Raw genomic sequence first — 14,325 nt, 5'->3', positions numbered from 1 at the left:
TTTCTGACACCTCTAGCTTAAAATTCAAAAGAACTAAAGGATCGAGAGGCCACGCTTTCACGGTTTGTATTCAAACTAAAAATCAAAATCAAGTAAGCTTTTACCCTTTTGTTCTTTCACGTGTTCAAGCATCGCCCGTCCCACGAGATTGCCAACCGATATGCATGGACAAGTGCGACCCCACGATAGAACGAGCTCGTCTAAGTTACTCGACTACGTGCGTATGTATATATTCGTTAGTTACTCGACGACGCTTATAACAAGCCAGCTTGTGTGCTTGAGCCATGATTTCTCCAGCCGCCATGTGATGTGGCGGTCCTTAAAGCATGCGCGTCGGTTGACCCGAGCGATTTGACGAGCGGTGCATGTTTCCGCCTCGCTGACTTGGCCCCATGCGCAGTAGAGGGACAGTCCCAAGGTACAGACACAACAGCCGTAGCTCGTAGACCAGCAAGGCACGCACGGCCATAGATCGTGCAACGCTTGGTTGATCGTATCCAACGCTTTGTCATAGTCTGCTTGGGTCATGTAGGCTTCTAGTTGAGAGGGAAAGGTAGAAGCATCGTATTCGTTTGAGAGGCCATTGACCCAGACGTCTCCAATGGCAGGCACTCGGAAGACTTCTCGTGGAATCGACTCTGCCATGGCAGGAGCGGCATCAGAAGACTTCTCGCTGTCCATATGTTGTGATTGCGGTCGAAATCCGGATAAACGACCCCCACTGCTCTTCTCGATCCGGACACTTCGCACTCGACATTTCGCTAATCTTCATGCAAAATCAAAAGAAACAACGGAAGATGGTGGCAGGCATGACGGCCGACAATGCCTCAGCGAATGGACTCCTTCCGAGGGAATGCATGCATATTGTCGCGTCATACTTGGACCACTCGGCGTTGCATAGGATGGAACTGACATGTCGATCGTTCTACGAATGCGCCATCGACGGAGGTTCGGAGGCCAGTTGACATCAAATGTATCTGACCCTTGTGATATCGACAGCATATTGGAGAATGAGTGCGTTGCGCGACGCTGTGGTGCTTCCTAGCAAGAACGAATTGGGCTGGAAGGCTCTGGCCTGTGCGTGTGCAAGGATCGACGCGCGAGAGTCCGTCGGACTCCTGCACGCTGTCGTTGGTATGAACTTCATGTTGCGTATGAAAAAGTCCTATGATATGTCACCATTGGATTGCGGTACGTATTAGCGGTGTCTTCTGTCGACCGGCCTGATGCCGAAAGCCCCGAGAACACTCTGCGCATATCGCGATGTTTCCGGCGTATGCGGGTGCTCAATGACGGCGTGCCGCGCCAAGCGCTGCTCAACTATACCCTGCAAACGTACCCTGTACTCATTGTTTCCTATCTCAACGCATGCTCGTAGGCTGATCTGCGGATGTTCCCGAGGTGAATGCTACTGGAGCAGTGGTCCATCCTCGTCTCAGATGCAAGATGATTACATTGACTACGCCGTACTCGATCAATGCATCGTTCGCGCGATGGAACTGGTGCCGTACAAGGCCTTCTGGCAGATGGGTGAGCCCGGGTATGCGCCACTCAAGGTGTCCATTGCACTTCTCGCAAAGTCCGAGACAAGTGAAGAGCGATGTATCGTCTACTCGTCTCCACCATTTGACGTTGCGAATCGAATGGAGGTCTGTACGTACAAGTAGGTCGATCTCTCGCTGAACCCATGATGCCCCAGATGCAAACGTTCCAGCTACCGCGACAGATCTTCGTGCCCGCCGACGCGCATGTCCGCATCACCTTCCACGGGAAGCATCAGTTCGAGTACGACTCCACGGAGAACCCTCGGCGCTACTTTTGCTGCATCAGCCAAATGGGGGTGACAGGTGTTGGGTTTCACACTAAATGAAGGCTGTGAATCGATAACGCAATGGCCAATGGCCGATCAACTAGAAATATTGCTGTAATTTAATTGGCTGAATTTCGTAATAATATTGTGACCAATCCAATAATTGAATGATGAGCCATTTACCAGTAGCCAATCACAGGGAACGGTACATTAAAAGTAAATGAAACCTCCATCGATTCAAGTTGTGAAACGCCTGAAAACAACCCACAACGATGGCCGACGACTTGGATGATGGAACGTCCCCGCTGAGCGCCCGTCCAGCGCACAGACTCGAGCCGCCGCTGACGGCGAAGAACTACCTTCTGCACAAGCTGTACCTACGCCAGGAGTACGCCGAGTGTCTCAAACTGATTGAAGACATGCTCAAGGAGCATCAAGGGTTGTGCGAATATCCCATATACGTCAAAGGTACATAAATCACATCATGTATACCCTTGAGTGTATTTAACCCGTCCTGAGTAGCGTTGATCATGCAGCACAGCGGCCGCATCCAAGAGTCGCTGCAGCTGTTCCAGGCGGCCACGTGCTTGAACCCAGACAACAAGGACAACCTCAAGCAAGTGGGGCGGTCGCTGTACTTGCTAGGGAAGCACAAGGCCGCGATTGAAGTGTACGAAGAGACCAAGAAGCTCGCGGGGCCCGAAGACTGGGAAATCCACCACAACATTGGGCTATGCCACATGTACCTCAAGAGCTACGACCTTGCGATCGAGTCGTTCCAGAGTGCCAACAACATCCATCGCCACGACACGACGTTCCTCCAACTCGGCAAGGTGCACACCCTCCGCGAAGACTTCAAAGCCGCCATCAGCGTATACTTGGAAGCGCTCGAGTTTTCCCCGGAAAACCCCGAGCTGCTCACCACCGTGGGGCTGTTGTACCTCCGAATTGGCGAAAACTTTCGCGCGTTCGACTACTTGGGCAACTCCATGACCCATGACCCCCGCAATGCTAAAGTAACGCTTATCATCGAGTCTATCCAATGCAAAGTACTCTATTCCTTTCGTGGGTACGTAGACGATTCTAGCCGCGGGGTCGATCATTCAAGACCATGGCGATATGGACGTTGCCTTGGTCAAGTATCGAGTCGCTGCTGCCCAAGTATGTACATTTACTTTCGCCTCTTCTCTTGATCTAACCAACACGCACGTACTGCATACATATATATATATATAGATGCACCGCTTTCCCTGGATTATTCGAAGTATCATATATATAATATATATGGTCTAGACACCGAATTCAGCCCAGTTGTGGAACAACATTGGCATGTGTTTCTTTGGCAAGCAGCGGTTCGTGGCGGTACGTTCGATTCAGTATTTGTCATACTAACTAAAAATAACGAGATATGATCATCCGTGTCACATAACGTTAATGAAGTACATAAACTAGTCCAAGGCAACTAACCTCTTATGTAGGCTGTTGCTAGCCTCAAGCGGGCGTTATATTTGGACCCGTTCGAGTGGATCACATCCTACAACTTGGGGCTAGTGCACCTCAACACGGGCCAATATGCGTCGGCCTTTCATTACTTTAGCGCGGCAATCAATCTCAAGCCAGACTTTGCTAGTTCGTACATGTACTTGGCTATTACGTTGGGGCGACTCGATGACTTTGAAAACGCGTGCAGTGCATATGAAAAGGCCATTGAAATGGACGCGTACGTATACATACATACATGGATTTAAGGCCCGTTTTGATTTGTGATGACTGTAAGTAGGGACCACTTGTTTCACTTGAATTATGCCGTCACGTTGCTCAACAACGACGAAATCGAACGCGCCAAGGTCCAATTTGACAAGTTTGACGCGATTTTTAACACGCTGGACGAAGCTACGCAGTCGAGTGACCCGGAAGTGATGGCGCAGCGCCAAGCGCTGTTGGAAGCATTGCACGAGAACTAGTTTGTCCACGTACCAGCACCATTCGTGGTTTCCAACAGAATAAGGATAGTGTCACAGTCTGGGATATATATAATATATATATATATATCGGATAATCCGAACACGAAGAATATTCGCAACGATGCAGGATAATTTTCTTGCATACTTGTGCTTTCGAGTGAAATTTCGTGTTGTGGCGTGGTTTCTGGTTGAAATTTAGATCGATTTGATTGGCTACCTCCGATGAGCTCAAAATTATTAGCCAATCAAAACCTTCTCATTTAAATTCAACAACCAATCAGATCGATTGTGGATCGGTTTTTTTCGATTCGATTCCACCCCCTCCCCAAATTATCAAATCGACAATAATTGCCATGAACTTGAACCAGAAACACGAAAGGCCCATACTATTAATAGTAGTAATTTGCTGTAAATTCAAAATAAAAGAACCTTCCAACGTCATGCCAAGAGCAACAGCCGGCCGCGCAGGGCGGCTAAAAACACGGACTCGACCGATAAAAAGTGTTTCAACGCGGCGTTCGACGGGTACTTGTCGAGGTCGCGCTGGTAATCTTGGATACGGCAGTCCAGCACTTGTTGGATCTTTTGAAGCACCGAGTCGTCCAACGTCAGTGGCGCTGAGGGGGTCGACTGGGCGGTGAACAGCGGCGACAGATCCGGCAGCGCGTGCTGGCGAAGCACATGCACTTCGTCTTGGGATAGCTGGAGCTGTGTGGCCAACGATATGTGACGCTGTTCAAGCTCCACGCTCGTCTTGTGCCACCGTTCGACCTGTTCTTGCATGGAATTGGCGTGCGCCTCGCAGCGGTCGCTACATGTCGACGTATGTCACATGAACTTGTGTCTTATAGCATTCTTTCGCCTTACCTCAACTCGCAGCGTTCGACTTGCAGGGCTCCCCTCTGCACTTTTAAGCTTTCGCATTCAAGGAACCGCCGATGCAGGTCTTTCTTTGCCCGTTTGAGTTGGACGACGTGGTCTGCTACCATCGTGACCAGTGAGTCATTGGATGCTTGCAGCGATGCCACGAGCTGTTCCATGTCGTGAGACTTGCGCTCCATGTCCACATGCTGTTTCTGCATGGCGGCTGCAGATTGGCGCAATTCGGCCAACGCCTCCTCTTGCGAGTCGACCAACTGCATCAGTCGGCTGGACTGGTCAGTCCATTTGGTTTCCTGGGCCATCAAAACCCGCTTGAGCTCTTCAATGGTGAGTTGTTGGTCTGCATGCTGACGTTCTAACCGGGACCGCTCGCGGGTGAGTTGTTGCAGCTGACTTTGCAGCGTTTCCACATGACCCTCCATCTCGCCTTGCAAGTCAATGTACATGTGCCGATCTCGGAGAAATTCGAGCCATAATGGGTTCGCTGCCATGGATTCCACGCTGGTCTGGAGAGTTCGGATCGTGTCCTGCGCTCTATGTCGTTGATTCGCCAGATCTTCGTGCTGCATCCCCAGTCGTTCGTTGGTTTGCTGGTTAATAGCGGCCACTTGTTGGCACTTTCGACGCAAGTTGGCGTGGTTCTTCTCCAACTGCGCCACAATACCACGCAACAGATGGTTCTCCTGGTCGAGCTCCATATAATCTTCCTGTAAGTTGGAGCACTCGACTTGCAAGTCGCTGGCCGCCCGTCGCTCGGCTGCCATCGTCGCATGCAAGTCTGAGCACTGGGTACGAAGACGGACCATGTCTGCTTGAAGGACTCGCTGGAATTGACGCTTGTGATGCAAGTGGACCAAGTTGGTGTCATGCTCATGGCGCAACTCGTCGACTACTGCAGCATTCCATTGCGCTTGATCGTGAAGCGTTCGCAACGCGCGGCGAAGGACTGGCACCTTTGACACCACGACACAAAGCTGCTCGGTGTGGTGTCGAAACGCATCGTCCTGTGGGAATCGAACGAGAAGCTGCTGGATGTGTTTCACAAGGGTCATCGATGGAGATGGAAGGCCAGCGCGCGTTGAGGTCGCGGCAGCGTCCGATGACTCCATGCAGTGGGTGCTTGATAATTCGGTAACGTTGGTCATCGTTGGCGAGTCATGGGACTCGGTGATGCCATCTTCCGAAGTATACGACTTTGCGATCTCCAATGTCAAAGATGTGTCATGTTGTGCAGCTACGGTAGTGCCTTGAGCGCCCATAGCTTCGTACTTGTCGATCAGGCGTTGCTTTGCCTCGAGCAGTTGTCTTTGCCACTCCACCTTCTGTGCCTGCACTCGGTACTCCTGTTGAATGTTCTCGAGGATGTCCAGGATGCGTGTTTTCTTGTCTGGGGTAAGGAACACCGAGTCTAGTGGAAGGTTTGCCACGTCCATTCCATCTACGTAGATGCTCAGCAATCCACAACGACACACACACGCTTGATCATCGACACGTCGTCTCTATGTACCTGCAAGGTAGGCCATATCGCCGGTTGACCTCATCTCGTCGCCGCTTCTGGCGTTCACTTGCTTTGTCATGAACACTCAGCGCTCTTCTCGCGCGCGAATTTTTAATCATATTCCTGACCAAATCAAATTTAATTCAAGTCGTGGGTACTTTCTTGTTATTTGTAACGATATTTACCATTTCAAGAATAATAATTTAAACGAAAGACATAAACCTCTCTAAGACTATACCAATTAAAGTTATACAGTTCTTCGCCTGCCAGTCTTGACTTGGCGGCATTTTGACATCATGTCGACGCAATTCCTCAAGGCCGCTGGTGCGTCGTCCTTCATGTAGTGTCTACTACCCCTTAACATGGCGTCCTAGGAAGCGGCGATGTCGATCGTGCCAAGGAGCTGATTCAGCACATCCATTTCCAGAACAAGAAGGGCGAGTCCGGTATGTAGACTGCACCTTGGAACAGCCGACACATACTGACTTCTCGGTTGTCCTTTTGCATACTGCATATGTAGGTCTGCATGTTGCGATCGCGGAGGGCGAATTGGGGATGGTCGAGTTCTTGTGTAACGCTGGTGCGAATGTGAACTTGCAAGACAAGAAGGGCGGAAACACAACGATCATGCTGACGTTGGCGCAACAACCGCCGCAGTACTTGGCCATTTTGGAGGTATCGCTCGCCACGATTCAGTCCATCCGTCCATCCATTCATTCACGGCAACACGTGTTCCTCGATAGATCCTGTTAAAGCATCAGCCCGACTTGACGCTAAAGGACTCGACAGGTCAAACCGCGCTGCACCTCGCTGCACGTACGTGTGTGTCAGTCATCCTTCTGTCCCTTCCTTCGTCTTCGTTCACATGTCCGCGGTCTAGAGTACGAGTGTGTCGACGGCGTCAAGCTGTTGCTTGCGTCCAAGTCCAACTTGGACATTCCCGATGCGAAGAACATGACTCCGTTGCTCGTCGCGGTCGGCAAGCGCAACGTCGGCATCGTCGATCTGTTGGTATGTACATACGATCTTATGACCGTTCCAGGCTCATGTTGCCATTAGCTCACCAGAAGCCACAGCATCCACGCCGTCGACATCAAGGGCAACTCGGCGCTGTAAAACTACCCTATTCCTTATTATTTCATTCCTGTACATGGGTACATAGGCACTGGGGCGTTGCATCGTTGGACATGACGAGTTTCTTGGTGTCCAAGGTCTTTTCCATATGCAATCATCACTTTAGGTGGATTCATACTTTGGGAGTAGGGAGCCAAAGCGTCGGTGAACGTTCTGGGCAACTCGCCTCTGCATGCCGAAGCGCTGCGGTCCGATGCGACTGCGGCATGGCCGACGGACGTCGCGCAGGTCCTTCTCACGTCGTTCCCTGAGATTGCAACGTTGAAGAATGCCAAGGGGAAGACGGCAGACCAACTCGTGGGCGGCGTCGAGGAGACGGTTACCCCTGCGCCGTCCTCTGCCAAGGCAAAGACATCTGCGGGAGGAGGTCGTGGCAGGAAGCAGCACGTCAATAATGACGACGATGGACCGAGTGCCATTGCGATTCAAAATGCCAAAGCAGGTGTGTGTTGTCGCTCTCTGCTATGTGGCACTGATTGCGATGTCGGATCGTAGCCATGATGGCTCGGGTGAAGGAACGTGCGCAGAAGCGGCGGTCGTTGATCCCCGAAGAAGACACAGACCTCGTGGAACCCATCAAGCCGCAGGACGCGCTCTCGCCCCCCGTGGCCAACACCACGAGCTCGTGGACCATGGCACTCATCGTTGCAGTCGTCATCGCCTTCTTCGCCGCCGTGTACGCCATGCTCGAAGCTTCCGCGGCCAAATAGAGTCAACTGGACTCATGAAGCGCAACTTCAGCTCGGCAAGATGTAAAATTAGGCACCGGATAAAAACGTTGATTATCCGGAATTGGGTTATGTTGGGATTTGTATGCCCGTGTGTGAACGTTGGTTTGTTACTTTCGTCGCCGAACCTTTCTGCATATGATCATGGCCGACAACACCGTGCTTGGACGACTGGACCATTGGGCTACCGTGCAGCCCAAGAAGGTACGTACCCCGAGGACGAACCGCTCCCATCATAGTAGCACATGCTTACTCGTGCATGTAGAACCTCTTTGCCTTTGTCGACGACAACGGCCAAGTCACCGACAGCGTCACCTACGACGTACACGACGCCGCAACCGTCGATCATTCCTCATCATGTAGATCATGTCTAGGACGTTCAAAGCCGCAGTTCCAACTTGGCGAAATGGATGCTGACCAGCCCTAGTGTGTCATCGAAAGGGTAGTTATGTCGTCGATCAATTCCATCGTCAAACAAGCATATCGTTCCATCATGTTGACTGCATAGACTCGGCCTATCGAAGGGCGACATTGTGCTCTTGGTGTATCCTCCAGGGTTGGACTTCATTGTTGCGTTCTTGGCTTGCTTGCGAGCGGGCGTTGTCGCCGTGCCCGTCTACCCCCCTGGTAGGCAGACCTATCGACATGAATCCTTCCTCAACGTCCGGGTTTCCATCATTCGTGTAGACCCGCGCAAACTGCGCAAGGACATCGCCATGTTCACAACCGTGTGCTCCAACGCCGGCGCCAAGGTCGCGTTGACGAATTCCACGTACAACTACGCCAAGAAGGTGGTCGCCATCCAGCAAAAGGTCACTTTTTCCGAGAAATTCCCTTGGCCTGACCTGCGCTGGGTTGAGTCGGACGGTCTTGTCCTCACATCACCACCTCCTTCTCCATCGTCCACCCCGTGGTTGTTGGTGCCGCCTTCACTGGACGACCTGGCGTTCCTGCAGTACACTTCTGGGTCCACCTCCGAGCCCAAGGCATGATGTCTGTCTTATCCGCGTGCCACGTCATAATATGGATGTTTGTATAGGGCGTGATGATTTCGCACGGGAACCTCGGCCACAACTTGTCGATGATCGCCTCCGCACTCGAAGCGACGGATGACTCGGTCGTCGTGTCGTGGCTGCCTCAGTACCACGACATGGGGCTCATTGGCGCGTACTTGGGCGTGTTGTTTACAGGTAAACCCATCATTTCACTGGATTTCGTTCGTTTTTCACTGTTTTTTGTTGTTATATTCATGTCTTAAACGGTGCCATGCACTGGATTTCGTTCGATTTTCACTGTTTTTTATCGTTTTATTCATGTCTGGAACCGCTTCTGTACTGGATTTCTTTCGTTTTTCACTGTTTTTTATCGTTTTATTCATGTTCGGAACCACTTCTGTTCTGGATTTCGTTCGATTTTTCACAATGTTTTCCCGTTTTGTTCATGTCTGGAACCGTTTCTTTCTGTGTTGTTCGACTTTGTTTATTCACGACTTGAACCATCTCTATATATTTCAATATTAATTCAATGTCTACTTTTTCCACACGCAATATGGTTCTATCTTATGGTTGTGTCCATGCATGTTAGGGGGCCATGGGGTGTACATGTCTCCGTTTAGCTTTATCAAGAACCCGTTGGTTTGGATCCGGCTCATCTCGCAGTACCGCGCCACGCATTTACAAGCGCCCAACTTTGCCTACGCCCTCTGTGCGCGCAAGTTTGCTACCGCCAACCCGTCCCAAACCTCGACTAGTATTACTACTAGTAATACTACGAGCAGTTGCAAGCTGGACCTGTCGTCGGTACGACACATGATCAACGGCGCCGAGCCCATCGACGGAGACGCGATCGACGCCTTCTACCGCGCCTTTGAACCATATGGCCTTTGCCGCGGCGTCGTTCGACCTACGTACGGCCTCGCCGAGCACACAGTGTACGTGTGCGACAGCTCCCCGCAGCTGCTGCAGGTTCAAGTGGACAAGGAAGCGCTGGAACACCATGATGTATTTCAACCTGTGGCTGACAAGGCTCGTGCGACCAAAGAAATGGTTGGCTGTGGAGCGCCTAGATCTGACGTGGATGTGAGGATTGTGCACCCAGACACCCACAAGGAACTAGCCGCCGGCTCGGTGGGTGAGATTTGGATCCGAAGTCCCAGCACGACCCAAGGCTACTTTGGTTTGAATGACTTGACAAGGGAAATGTTTCATGCGACCATCGTCAGCAACGAACCTCAGCATTACATGCGAACGGGCGACCTCGGTGTGCTCTACCAAGGCGAGGTAACGACGAGCTAGTTGTAGCCTTGATAGATGTATACGTGTCTAGTTAGACGAAGTGTTAGCTCGTTGAGGTTTAGCTAGCTGTAGCCATGATTGGTATGATTGTTAGCTGTAGTTATGGTTAATTCTTAGCTGTAGCCATGGTTGAAATGTTATTAGCTAGTTGTAGCCATACCATTGTTAGTTAGCTAGCTGTATCCATGATTGGTATGATTGTTAGCTGTAGTTATGGTTGATTCTTGGCTAGCTGTACTGTAGCCATGGTTGAAATGATATTAGCTAGTTGTAGCCATACCATTGTTAAGCTAGCTAGCTGTATCCATGATTGGTATGATTGTTAGCTGTAGTTATGGTTGATTCTTGGCTAGCTGCAGTTATGGTTGAGAGAATCGCTGACACTCTTGTTTGTGGTAGTTGTTTGTGTGCGGGCGGTTGAAGGACTTGATCATCGTGCGAGGGCGCAACCATTACCCTCAAGTACCACCACCCTCCTCCCATGCTAATCACGTTGGCCTTCTCCATTTGATTCCATACTTAGGACATTGAAAAGACCGTCGAGGGGTTTCCTGATATTCGTCCGGGCTGTTCGGCAGCGTTTTCCATCTCCACGAACGGAATCCACGAAGGATTGGGGGTGGTCGCCGAAGTCCGCGACGCCAACGTGCCCCGCGCGGCGCTGGAGGCCCTCGCGGCGTCCGTCCGGCAGGCCGTGTCGGTTGAGCATGGCGTGTCTGTGACAGCGTTGGCGCTGGTATCGACCCACTCGATTCCCAAGACCACGAGCGGCAAGATTAGTCGCAAACGGTCGAAAGAAGCGTTTGTGGGCCAGACGTTGACTGAACTGTATCGCATTTTCAAGCCAGCTGCAAATGATGATGACAACAACGAGCCAGAGGACAAAGTGCCAAGTACGATCCAGCCAGCGTTTGCCAGTGTGCCACCATCAGAAGTCAAGGCGTTCCTGCGTCGAGAGATGGCGCAGATGCTGGATGTACCCCCCGACACCATCACGGATACCACACCGCTGCAGCAAGTACGACAACGATATTGTCCTTTTACTTCACAAGTTTGGACTTTTGCGCTGATTTTCGCCAACTCTATCGATCGATATTCTTTGTTCTGAAATTTGTACGAAAAAAGGTGTCTGGTGGAGATTGGTATCACACTAATTAAAAACGCACACTAATTCGACATTGATGTCCTGTAAGTCTGATTGGCTCAACCCTTGTGGCGATTCTTGTGTACAATTGGTTGTGTCTATTCCTTCTCCATGTGGCTCCAGTTTAGAATACACACAGTACAATATTATCCTTTTCAGACTTTTGGGCTATGATTTTCGCCAACTCTATCGGTTGATTCTGTGGATTTACTGACATGTGAATTTTGTATGTAAAAAAAGTTGTCCTGTGGTGAGGTGAACGAGGGAATTTATTAGTCACACTTTGAATCGAAGTAAAATCTAAACGTTGAAGTCTGATTGGTCAACTTTGATTATTTTGACCAATCAAACCAACCCTGGTTTGAAATACATGATTCTGATTGTATATGTACAGCAATATTGAGACGAGCTAAAAACTTGGTCCATATGTAGATTGGGATGGACTCGATGGGGCTGACGCAGTTGCAAGGGATTGTGCACAATCAATATGGCGTGCAAGTCCCCGACCAAGTCTTGTATGGCGAACACACGACGCTGTCGCATGTGTACGATGCCCTCGCGACGGCATCCCACCCCCAGCCTCCGAACGAAGGCGGGGATAACCAAACGTCGTTCCTCCAAGAACCCCGTCCAGCACCACCCGTGACCCCCAAGCAGTCGCGCATTTGCTGTGGATGCATTGCCATTCGGTGATCATCCCAACGTGGTGATGCTTGTTCATCTTGCCCACGGGCGTTTTCGGTGATAGGGTAATCACAAAATGGGTATTAACAGTAAATGTACGTATTCAAATACTGTACATAAGGGCAATACATACTGTACATTGGTGTCGCCTTGCCTGCTACTACAACGTTGTAGTACTATCCACACACTCAGGCATAGCAATGGTTTCGCTCACAAGCACTGTTGGAGGTTGTTCGTTTATGTACTTTAGTAGCTTTCGAATCCATCACCAAAGGAGCAAAAATGTTCCATTTCGGAGAAAGTTCCATCGCGTTTTACACAAACACCGCCTCGTCAGAGGTGACATTGGACCATACTAACTACTTCGAAGTAGTAGATTTTAACATTCTTGGACCGTTGAAAGTGTAGTGTTAACTTATTAGGGCCTGTTCCAAGTAGATATTTTTAGAAAACCAAAAAGTGGTTCCAAGAATTGTGGATTCGATACGAATTTCCAGCCTTCGCCGCCGAATCAAAGCACGAATCGACGCTATGGCTAATCCATTTTTGAGTGAATTTGATTGGCTCTTACAGAAAGGACAAGTATATTCAACCAATCAGAACTCCGGCGTGATTCAATATTGATTAGACAAACCAGGCGAATTTCCACATATATACCACGTCCAGGTAAGCTTTTATATAACTAGTAAATAAATATATATACCCACGACATGAATTAAATTTGATTTGGTCTGGCATATAATGAAATATTCGTGCGCGTGAAGAGCGCCGAGTGTCCATGACAAAGCAAGTGAACGCCAGAAGCGGCGACGAGATGAGGTCAACCGGCGATATGGCCTACCTCGCTTGTAGGTACAGACCTCCATTCGATTCGCAACGTCAAATGGTGGAGACGAGTAGACGATACATCGCTCTTCACTTGTCTCGGACTTTGCGAGCAGTGCAATGGACACCTTGAGTGGCGCATACCCGGGCTCACCCATCTGCCAGAAGGCCTTGTACGGCACCTGTTCCATCGCGCGAACGATGCATTGATCGAGTACCGCGTAGTCAATGTAATCATCTTGCATCTGAGACGAGGATGGACCACTGCTCCAGTAGCATTCACCTCGGGAACATCCGCAGATCAGCCTACGAGCATGCGTTGAGATAGGAAACAATGAGTACAGGGTACGTTTGCAGGGTATAGTTGAGCAGCGCTTGGCGCGGCACGCCGTCATTGAGCACCCGCATACGCCGGAAACATCGCGATATGCGCAGAGTGTTCTCGGGGCTTTCGGCATCAGGCCGGTCGACAGAAGACACCGCTAATACGTACCGCAATCCAATGGTGACATATCATAGGACTTTTTCATACGCAACATGAAGTTCATACCAACGACAGCGTGCAGGAGTCCGACGGACTCTCGCGCGTCGATCCTTGCACACGCACAGGCCAGAGCCTTCCAGCCCAATTCGTTCTTGCTAGGAAGCACCACAGCGTCGCGCAACGCACTCTTTCTCCAATATGCTGTCGATATCACAAGGGTCAGATACATTTGATGTCAACTGGCCTCCGAACCTCCGTCGATGGCGCATTCGTAGAACGATCGACATGTCAGTTCCATCCTATGCAACGCCGAGTGGTCCAAGTATGACGCGACAATATGCATGCATTCCCTCGGCAGGAGTCCATTCGCTGAGGCATTGTCGGCCGTCATGCCTGCCACCATCTTCCGTTGTTTCTTTTGATTTTGCATGAAGATTAGCGAAATGTCGAGTGCGAAGTGTCCGGATCGAGAAGAGCAGTGGGGGTCGTTTATCCGGATTTCGACCTCAATCACAACATATGGACAGCGAGAAGTCTTCTGATGCCGCTCCTGCCATGGCAGAGTCGATTCCACGAGAAGTCTTCCGAGTGCCTGCCATTGGAGACGTCTGGGTCAATGGCCTCTCGAACGAATACGATGCTTCTACCTTTCCCTCTCAACTAGAAGCCTACATGACCCAAGCAGACTATGACAAAGCGTTGGATACGATCAACCAAGCGTTGCACGATCTATGGCCGTGCGTGCCTTGCTGGTCTACGAGCTACGGCTGTTGTGTCTGTACCTTGGGACTGTCCCTCTACTGCGCATGGGGCCAAGTCAGCGAGGCGGAAACATGCACCGCTCGTCAAATCGCTCGGGTCAACCGACGCGCATGCTT

At 50.6% G+C, this 14,325-nt stretch overlaps 8 protein-coding genes across 14 annotated transcripts; 5 read left to right on the top strand and 3 right to left on the bottom strand.

The window, feature by feature from the left end:
- Nucleotides 1–164: 164 nt before the first annotated feature.
- On the bottom strand, nucleotides 165–699 carry H257_17849 (hypothetical protein). Its single transcript, XM_009846801.1, has one exon. It carries the CDS (start codon nucleotides 679–681, stop codon nucleotides 241–243), a length of 441 nt encoding a protein of 146 aa, XP_009845103.1. The 5' UTR covers nucleotides 682–699; the 3' UTR covers nucleotides 165–240.
- A 43-nt stretch (nucleotides 700–742) lies between these two features.
- H257_17848 (hypothetical protein) lies at nucleotides 743–1,965 on the top strand. 3 transcript variants are annotated; one of them, XM_009846798.1, is made up of 5 exons: nucleotides 743–948; nucleotides 1,000–1,134; nucleotides 1,203–1,335; nucleotides 1,379–1,649; nucleotides 1,700–1,965. In XM_009846798.1, the coding sequence occupies exons 1-5, from the start codon at nucleotides 771–773 to the stop codon at nucleotides 1,868–1,870; spliced, it is 888 nt and encodes a 295-aa protein (XP_009845100.1). In that variant the 5' UTR covers nucleotides 743–770; the 3' UTR covers nucleotides 1,871–1,965. The 3 variants fall into 3 exon arrangements, with proteins under 3 accessions (XP_009845100.1, XP_009845102.1, XP_009845101.1); XM_009846800.1 differs by having other exon boundaries at nucleotides 1,379–1,965; XM_009846799.1 differs by having other exon boundaries at nucleotides 743–1,134.
- Nucleotides 1,966–2,062: 97 nt separating this feature from the next.
- On the top strand, nucleotides 2,063–3,888 carry H257_17847 (hypothetical protein). The gene is made up of 6 exons (XM_009846797.1): nucleotides 2,063–2,278; nucleotides 2,333–2,826; nucleotides 2,888–2,971; nucleotides 3,104–3,172; nucleotides 3,289–3,530; nucleotides 3,591–3,888. The coding sequence occupies exons 1-6, from the start codon at nucleotides 2,083–2,085 to the stop codon at nucleotides 3,772–3,774; spliced, it is 1,269 nt and encodes a 422-aa protein (XP_009845099.1). The 5' UTR covers nucleotides 2,063–2,082; the 3' UTR covers nucleotides 3,775–3,888.
- Nucleotides 3,889–4,132: 244 nt separating this feature from the next.
- H257_17846 (hypothetical protein) lies at nucleotides 4,133–6,255 on the bottom strand. Its single transcript, XM_009846796.1, has 3 exons — nucleotides 6,164–6,255; nucleotides 4,642–6,094; nucleotides 4,133–4,585 (listed from the first exon to the last, which is right to left on the bottom strand). Exons 1-3 carry the CDS (start codon nucleotides 6,231–6,233, stop codon nucleotides 4,213–4,215), a joined length of 1,896 nt encoding a protein of 631 aa, XP_009845098.1. The 5' UTR covers nucleotides 6,234–6,255; the 3' UTR covers nucleotides 4,133–4,212.
- Nucleotides 6,256–6,434: 179 nt separating this feature from the next.
- On the top strand, nucleotides 6,435–8,141 carry H257_17845. 2 transcript variants are annotated; one of them, XM_009846794.1, is made up of 9 exons: nucleotides 6,435–6,478; nucleotides 6,529–6,600; nucleotides 6,675–6,829; nucleotides 6,898–6,970; nucleotides 7,035–7,165; nucleotides 7,214–7,266; nucleotides 7,317–7,365; nucleotides 7,418–7,730; nucleotides 7,784–8,116. In XM_009846794.1, exons 1-9 carry the CDS (start codon nucleotides 6,451–6,453, stop codon nucleotides 7,996–7,998), a joined length of 1,089 nt encoding a protein of 362 aa, XP_009845096.1. In that variant the 5' UTR covers nucleotides 6,435–6,450; the 3' UTR covers nucleotides 7,999–8,116. The 2 variants fall into 2 exon arrangements, with proteins under 2 accessions (XP_009845096.1, XP_009845097.1); XM_009846795.1 differs by having other exon boundaries at nucleotides 7,418–8,141.
- H257_17844 lies at nucleotides 8,126–12,467 on the top strand. 2 transcript variants are annotated; one of them, XM_009846792.1, is made up of 10 exons: nucleotides 8,126–8,220; nucleotides 8,282–8,338; nucleotides 8,391–8,458; nucleotides 8,525–8,643; nucleotides 8,704–9,002; nucleotides 9,056–9,206; nucleotides 9,601–10,295; nucleotides 10,710–10,772; nucleotides 10,834–11,328; nucleotides 11,887–12,467. In XM_009846792.1, exons 1-10 carry the CDS (start codon nucleotides 8,155–8,157, stop codon nucleotides 12,145–12,147), a joined length of 2,274 nt encoding a protein of 757 aa, XP_009845094.1. In that variant the 5' UTR covers nucleotides 8,126–8,154; the 3' UTR covers nucleotides 12,148–12,467. The 2 variants fall into 2 exon arrangements, with proteins under 2 accessions (XP_009845094.1, XP_009845095.1); XM_009846793.1 differs by having other exon boundaries at nucleotides 10,834–12,467.
- A 144-nt stretch (nucleotides 12,468–12,611) lies between these two features.
- Nucleotides 12,612–13,905, bottom strand: H257_17843 (hypothetical protein). Of its 3 annotated transcripts, none has more exons than XM_009846791.1 (4): nucleotides 13,700–13,905; nucleotides 13,514–13,648; nucleotides 12,980–13,445; nucleotides 12,612–12,673 (listed from the first exon to the last, which is right to left on the bottom strand). In XM_009846791.1, the coding sequence occupies exons 1-3, from the start codon at nucleotides 13,875–13,877 to the stop codon at nucleotides 13,270–13,272; spliced, it is 489 nt and encodes a 162-aa protein (XP_009845093.1). In that variant the 5' UTR covers nucleotides 13,878–13,905; the 3' UTR covers nucleotides 12,612–12,673; nucleotides 12,980–13,269. The 3 variants fall into 3 exon arrangements, with proteins under 3 accessions (XP_009845093.1, XP_009845091.1, XP_009845092.1); XM_009846789.1 differs by lacking the exon at nucleotides 12,612–12,673 and having other exon boundaries at nucleotides 12,721–13,269; nucleotides 13,313–13,445; XM_009846790.1 differs by lacking the exon at nucleotides 12,612–12,673 and having other exon boundaries at nucleotides 12,721–13,269; nucleotides 13,313–13,445; nucleotides 13,514–13,905.
- Nucleotides 13,906–13,988: 83 nt separating this feature from the next.
- On the top strand, nucleotides 13,989–14,111 carry H257_17842 (hypothetical protein; the record flags this gene model as incomplete). Its single annotated transcript, XM_009846788.1, has 1 exon — nucleotides 13,989–14,111. The coding sequence occupies one exon, from the start codon at nucleotides 13,989–13,991 to the stop codon at nucleotides 14,109–14,111; it is 123 nt and encodes a 40-aa protein (XP_009845090.1).
- Nucleotides 14,112–14,325: the final 214 nt, after the last annotated feature.

This window comes from Aphanomyces astaci (assembly GCF_000520075.1).
Source record: "Aphanomyces astaci strain APO3 unplaced genomic scaffold supercont1.123, whole genome shotgun sequence".
Taxonomy (NCBI): Eukaryota; Oomycota; class Saprolegniomycetes; order Saprolegniales; family Verrucalvaceae; genus Aphanomyces; species Aphanomyces astaci.
This window is presented reverse-complemented; position numbering and strand designations above follow the sequence as displayed.

Bases quoted from the DNA above. Each gene is read 5' to 3' on its own strand.
- H257_17849 (XM_009846801.1), bottom strand. From the start codon at position 681: ATGGACAGCGAGAAGTCTTCTGATGCCGCTCCTGCCATGGCAGAGTCG.
- H257_17848 (XM_009846798.1), top strand. From the start codon at position 771: ATGCAAAATCAAAAGAAACAACGGAAGATGGTGGCAGGCATGACGGCC. The intron at 1,135-1,202 runs GTATGAACTTCA...GGTACGTATTAG, and splicing joins ACTCCTGCACGCTGTCGTTG to CGGTGTCTTCTGTCGACCGG. The intron at 1,336-1,378 runs GTACCCTGTACT...GCATGCTCGTAG, and splicing joins CTCAACTATACCCTGCAAAC to GCTGATCTGCGGATGTTCCC.
- H257_17847 (XM_009846797.1), top strand. From the start codon at position 2,083: ATGGCCGACGACTTGGATGATGGAACGTCCCCGCTGAGCGCCCGTCCA. The intron at 2,827-2,887 runs GTAACGCTTATC...GTGGGTACGTAG, and splicing joins ATGACCCCCGCAATGCTAAA to ACGATTCTAGCCGCGGGGTC. The intron at 3,173-3,288 runs GTACGTTCGATT...CCTCTTATGTAG, and splicing joins GCAAGCAGCGGTTCGTGGCG to GCTGTTGCTAGCCTCAAGCG.
- H257_17846 (XM_009846796.1), bottom strand. From the start codon at position 6,233: ATGACAAAGCAAGTGAACGCCAGAAGCGGCGACGAGATGAGGTCAACC. The intron at 6,095-6,163 runs GTACATAGAGAC...GCATCTACGTAG, and splicing joins CGATATGGCCTACCTTGCAG to ATGGAATGGACGTGGCAAAC. The intron at 4,586-4,641 runs GTAAGGCGAAAG...GTCGACATGTAG, and splicing joins GTCGAACGCTGCGAGTTGAG to CGACCGCTGCGAGGCGCACG.
- H257_17845 (XM_009846794.1), top strand. From the start codon at position 6,451: ATGTCGACGCAATTCCTCAAGGCCGCTG. The intron at 6,479-6,528 runs GTGCGTCGTCCT...ATGGCGTCCTAG, and splicing joins GCAATTCCTCAAGGCCGCTG to GAAGCGGCGATGTCGATCGT. The intron at 6,601-6,674 runs GTATGTAGACTG...CTGCATATGTAG, and splicing joins GAACAAGAAGGGCGAGTCCG to GTCTGCATGTTGCGATCGCG.
- H257_17844 (XM_009846792.1), top strand. From the start codon at position 8,155: ATGATCATGGCCGACAACACCGTGCTTGGACGACTGGACCATTGGGCT. The intron at 8,459-8,524 runs GTAGTTATGTCG...TTGACTGCATAG, and splicing joins CCTAGTGTGTCATCGAAAGG to ACTCGGCCTATCGAAGGGCG. The intron at 8,644-8,703 runs GTAGGCAGACCT...TCATTCGTGTAG, and splicing joins CGTGCCCGTCTACCCCCCTG to ACCCGCGCAAACTGCGCAAG.
- H257_17843 (XM_009846789.1), bottom strand. From the start codon at position 13,877: ATGCAAAATCAAAAGAAACAACGGAAGATGGTGGCAGGCATGACGGCC. The intron at 13,649-13,699 runs GTTCGGAGGCCA...TGATATCGACAG, and splicing joins CGAATGCGCCATCGACGGAG to CATATTGGAGAAAGAGTGCG. The intron at 13,446-13,513 runs GTATGAACTTCA...GGTACGTATTAG, and splicing joins ACTCCTGCACGCTGTCGTTG to CGGTGTCTTCTGTCGACCGG.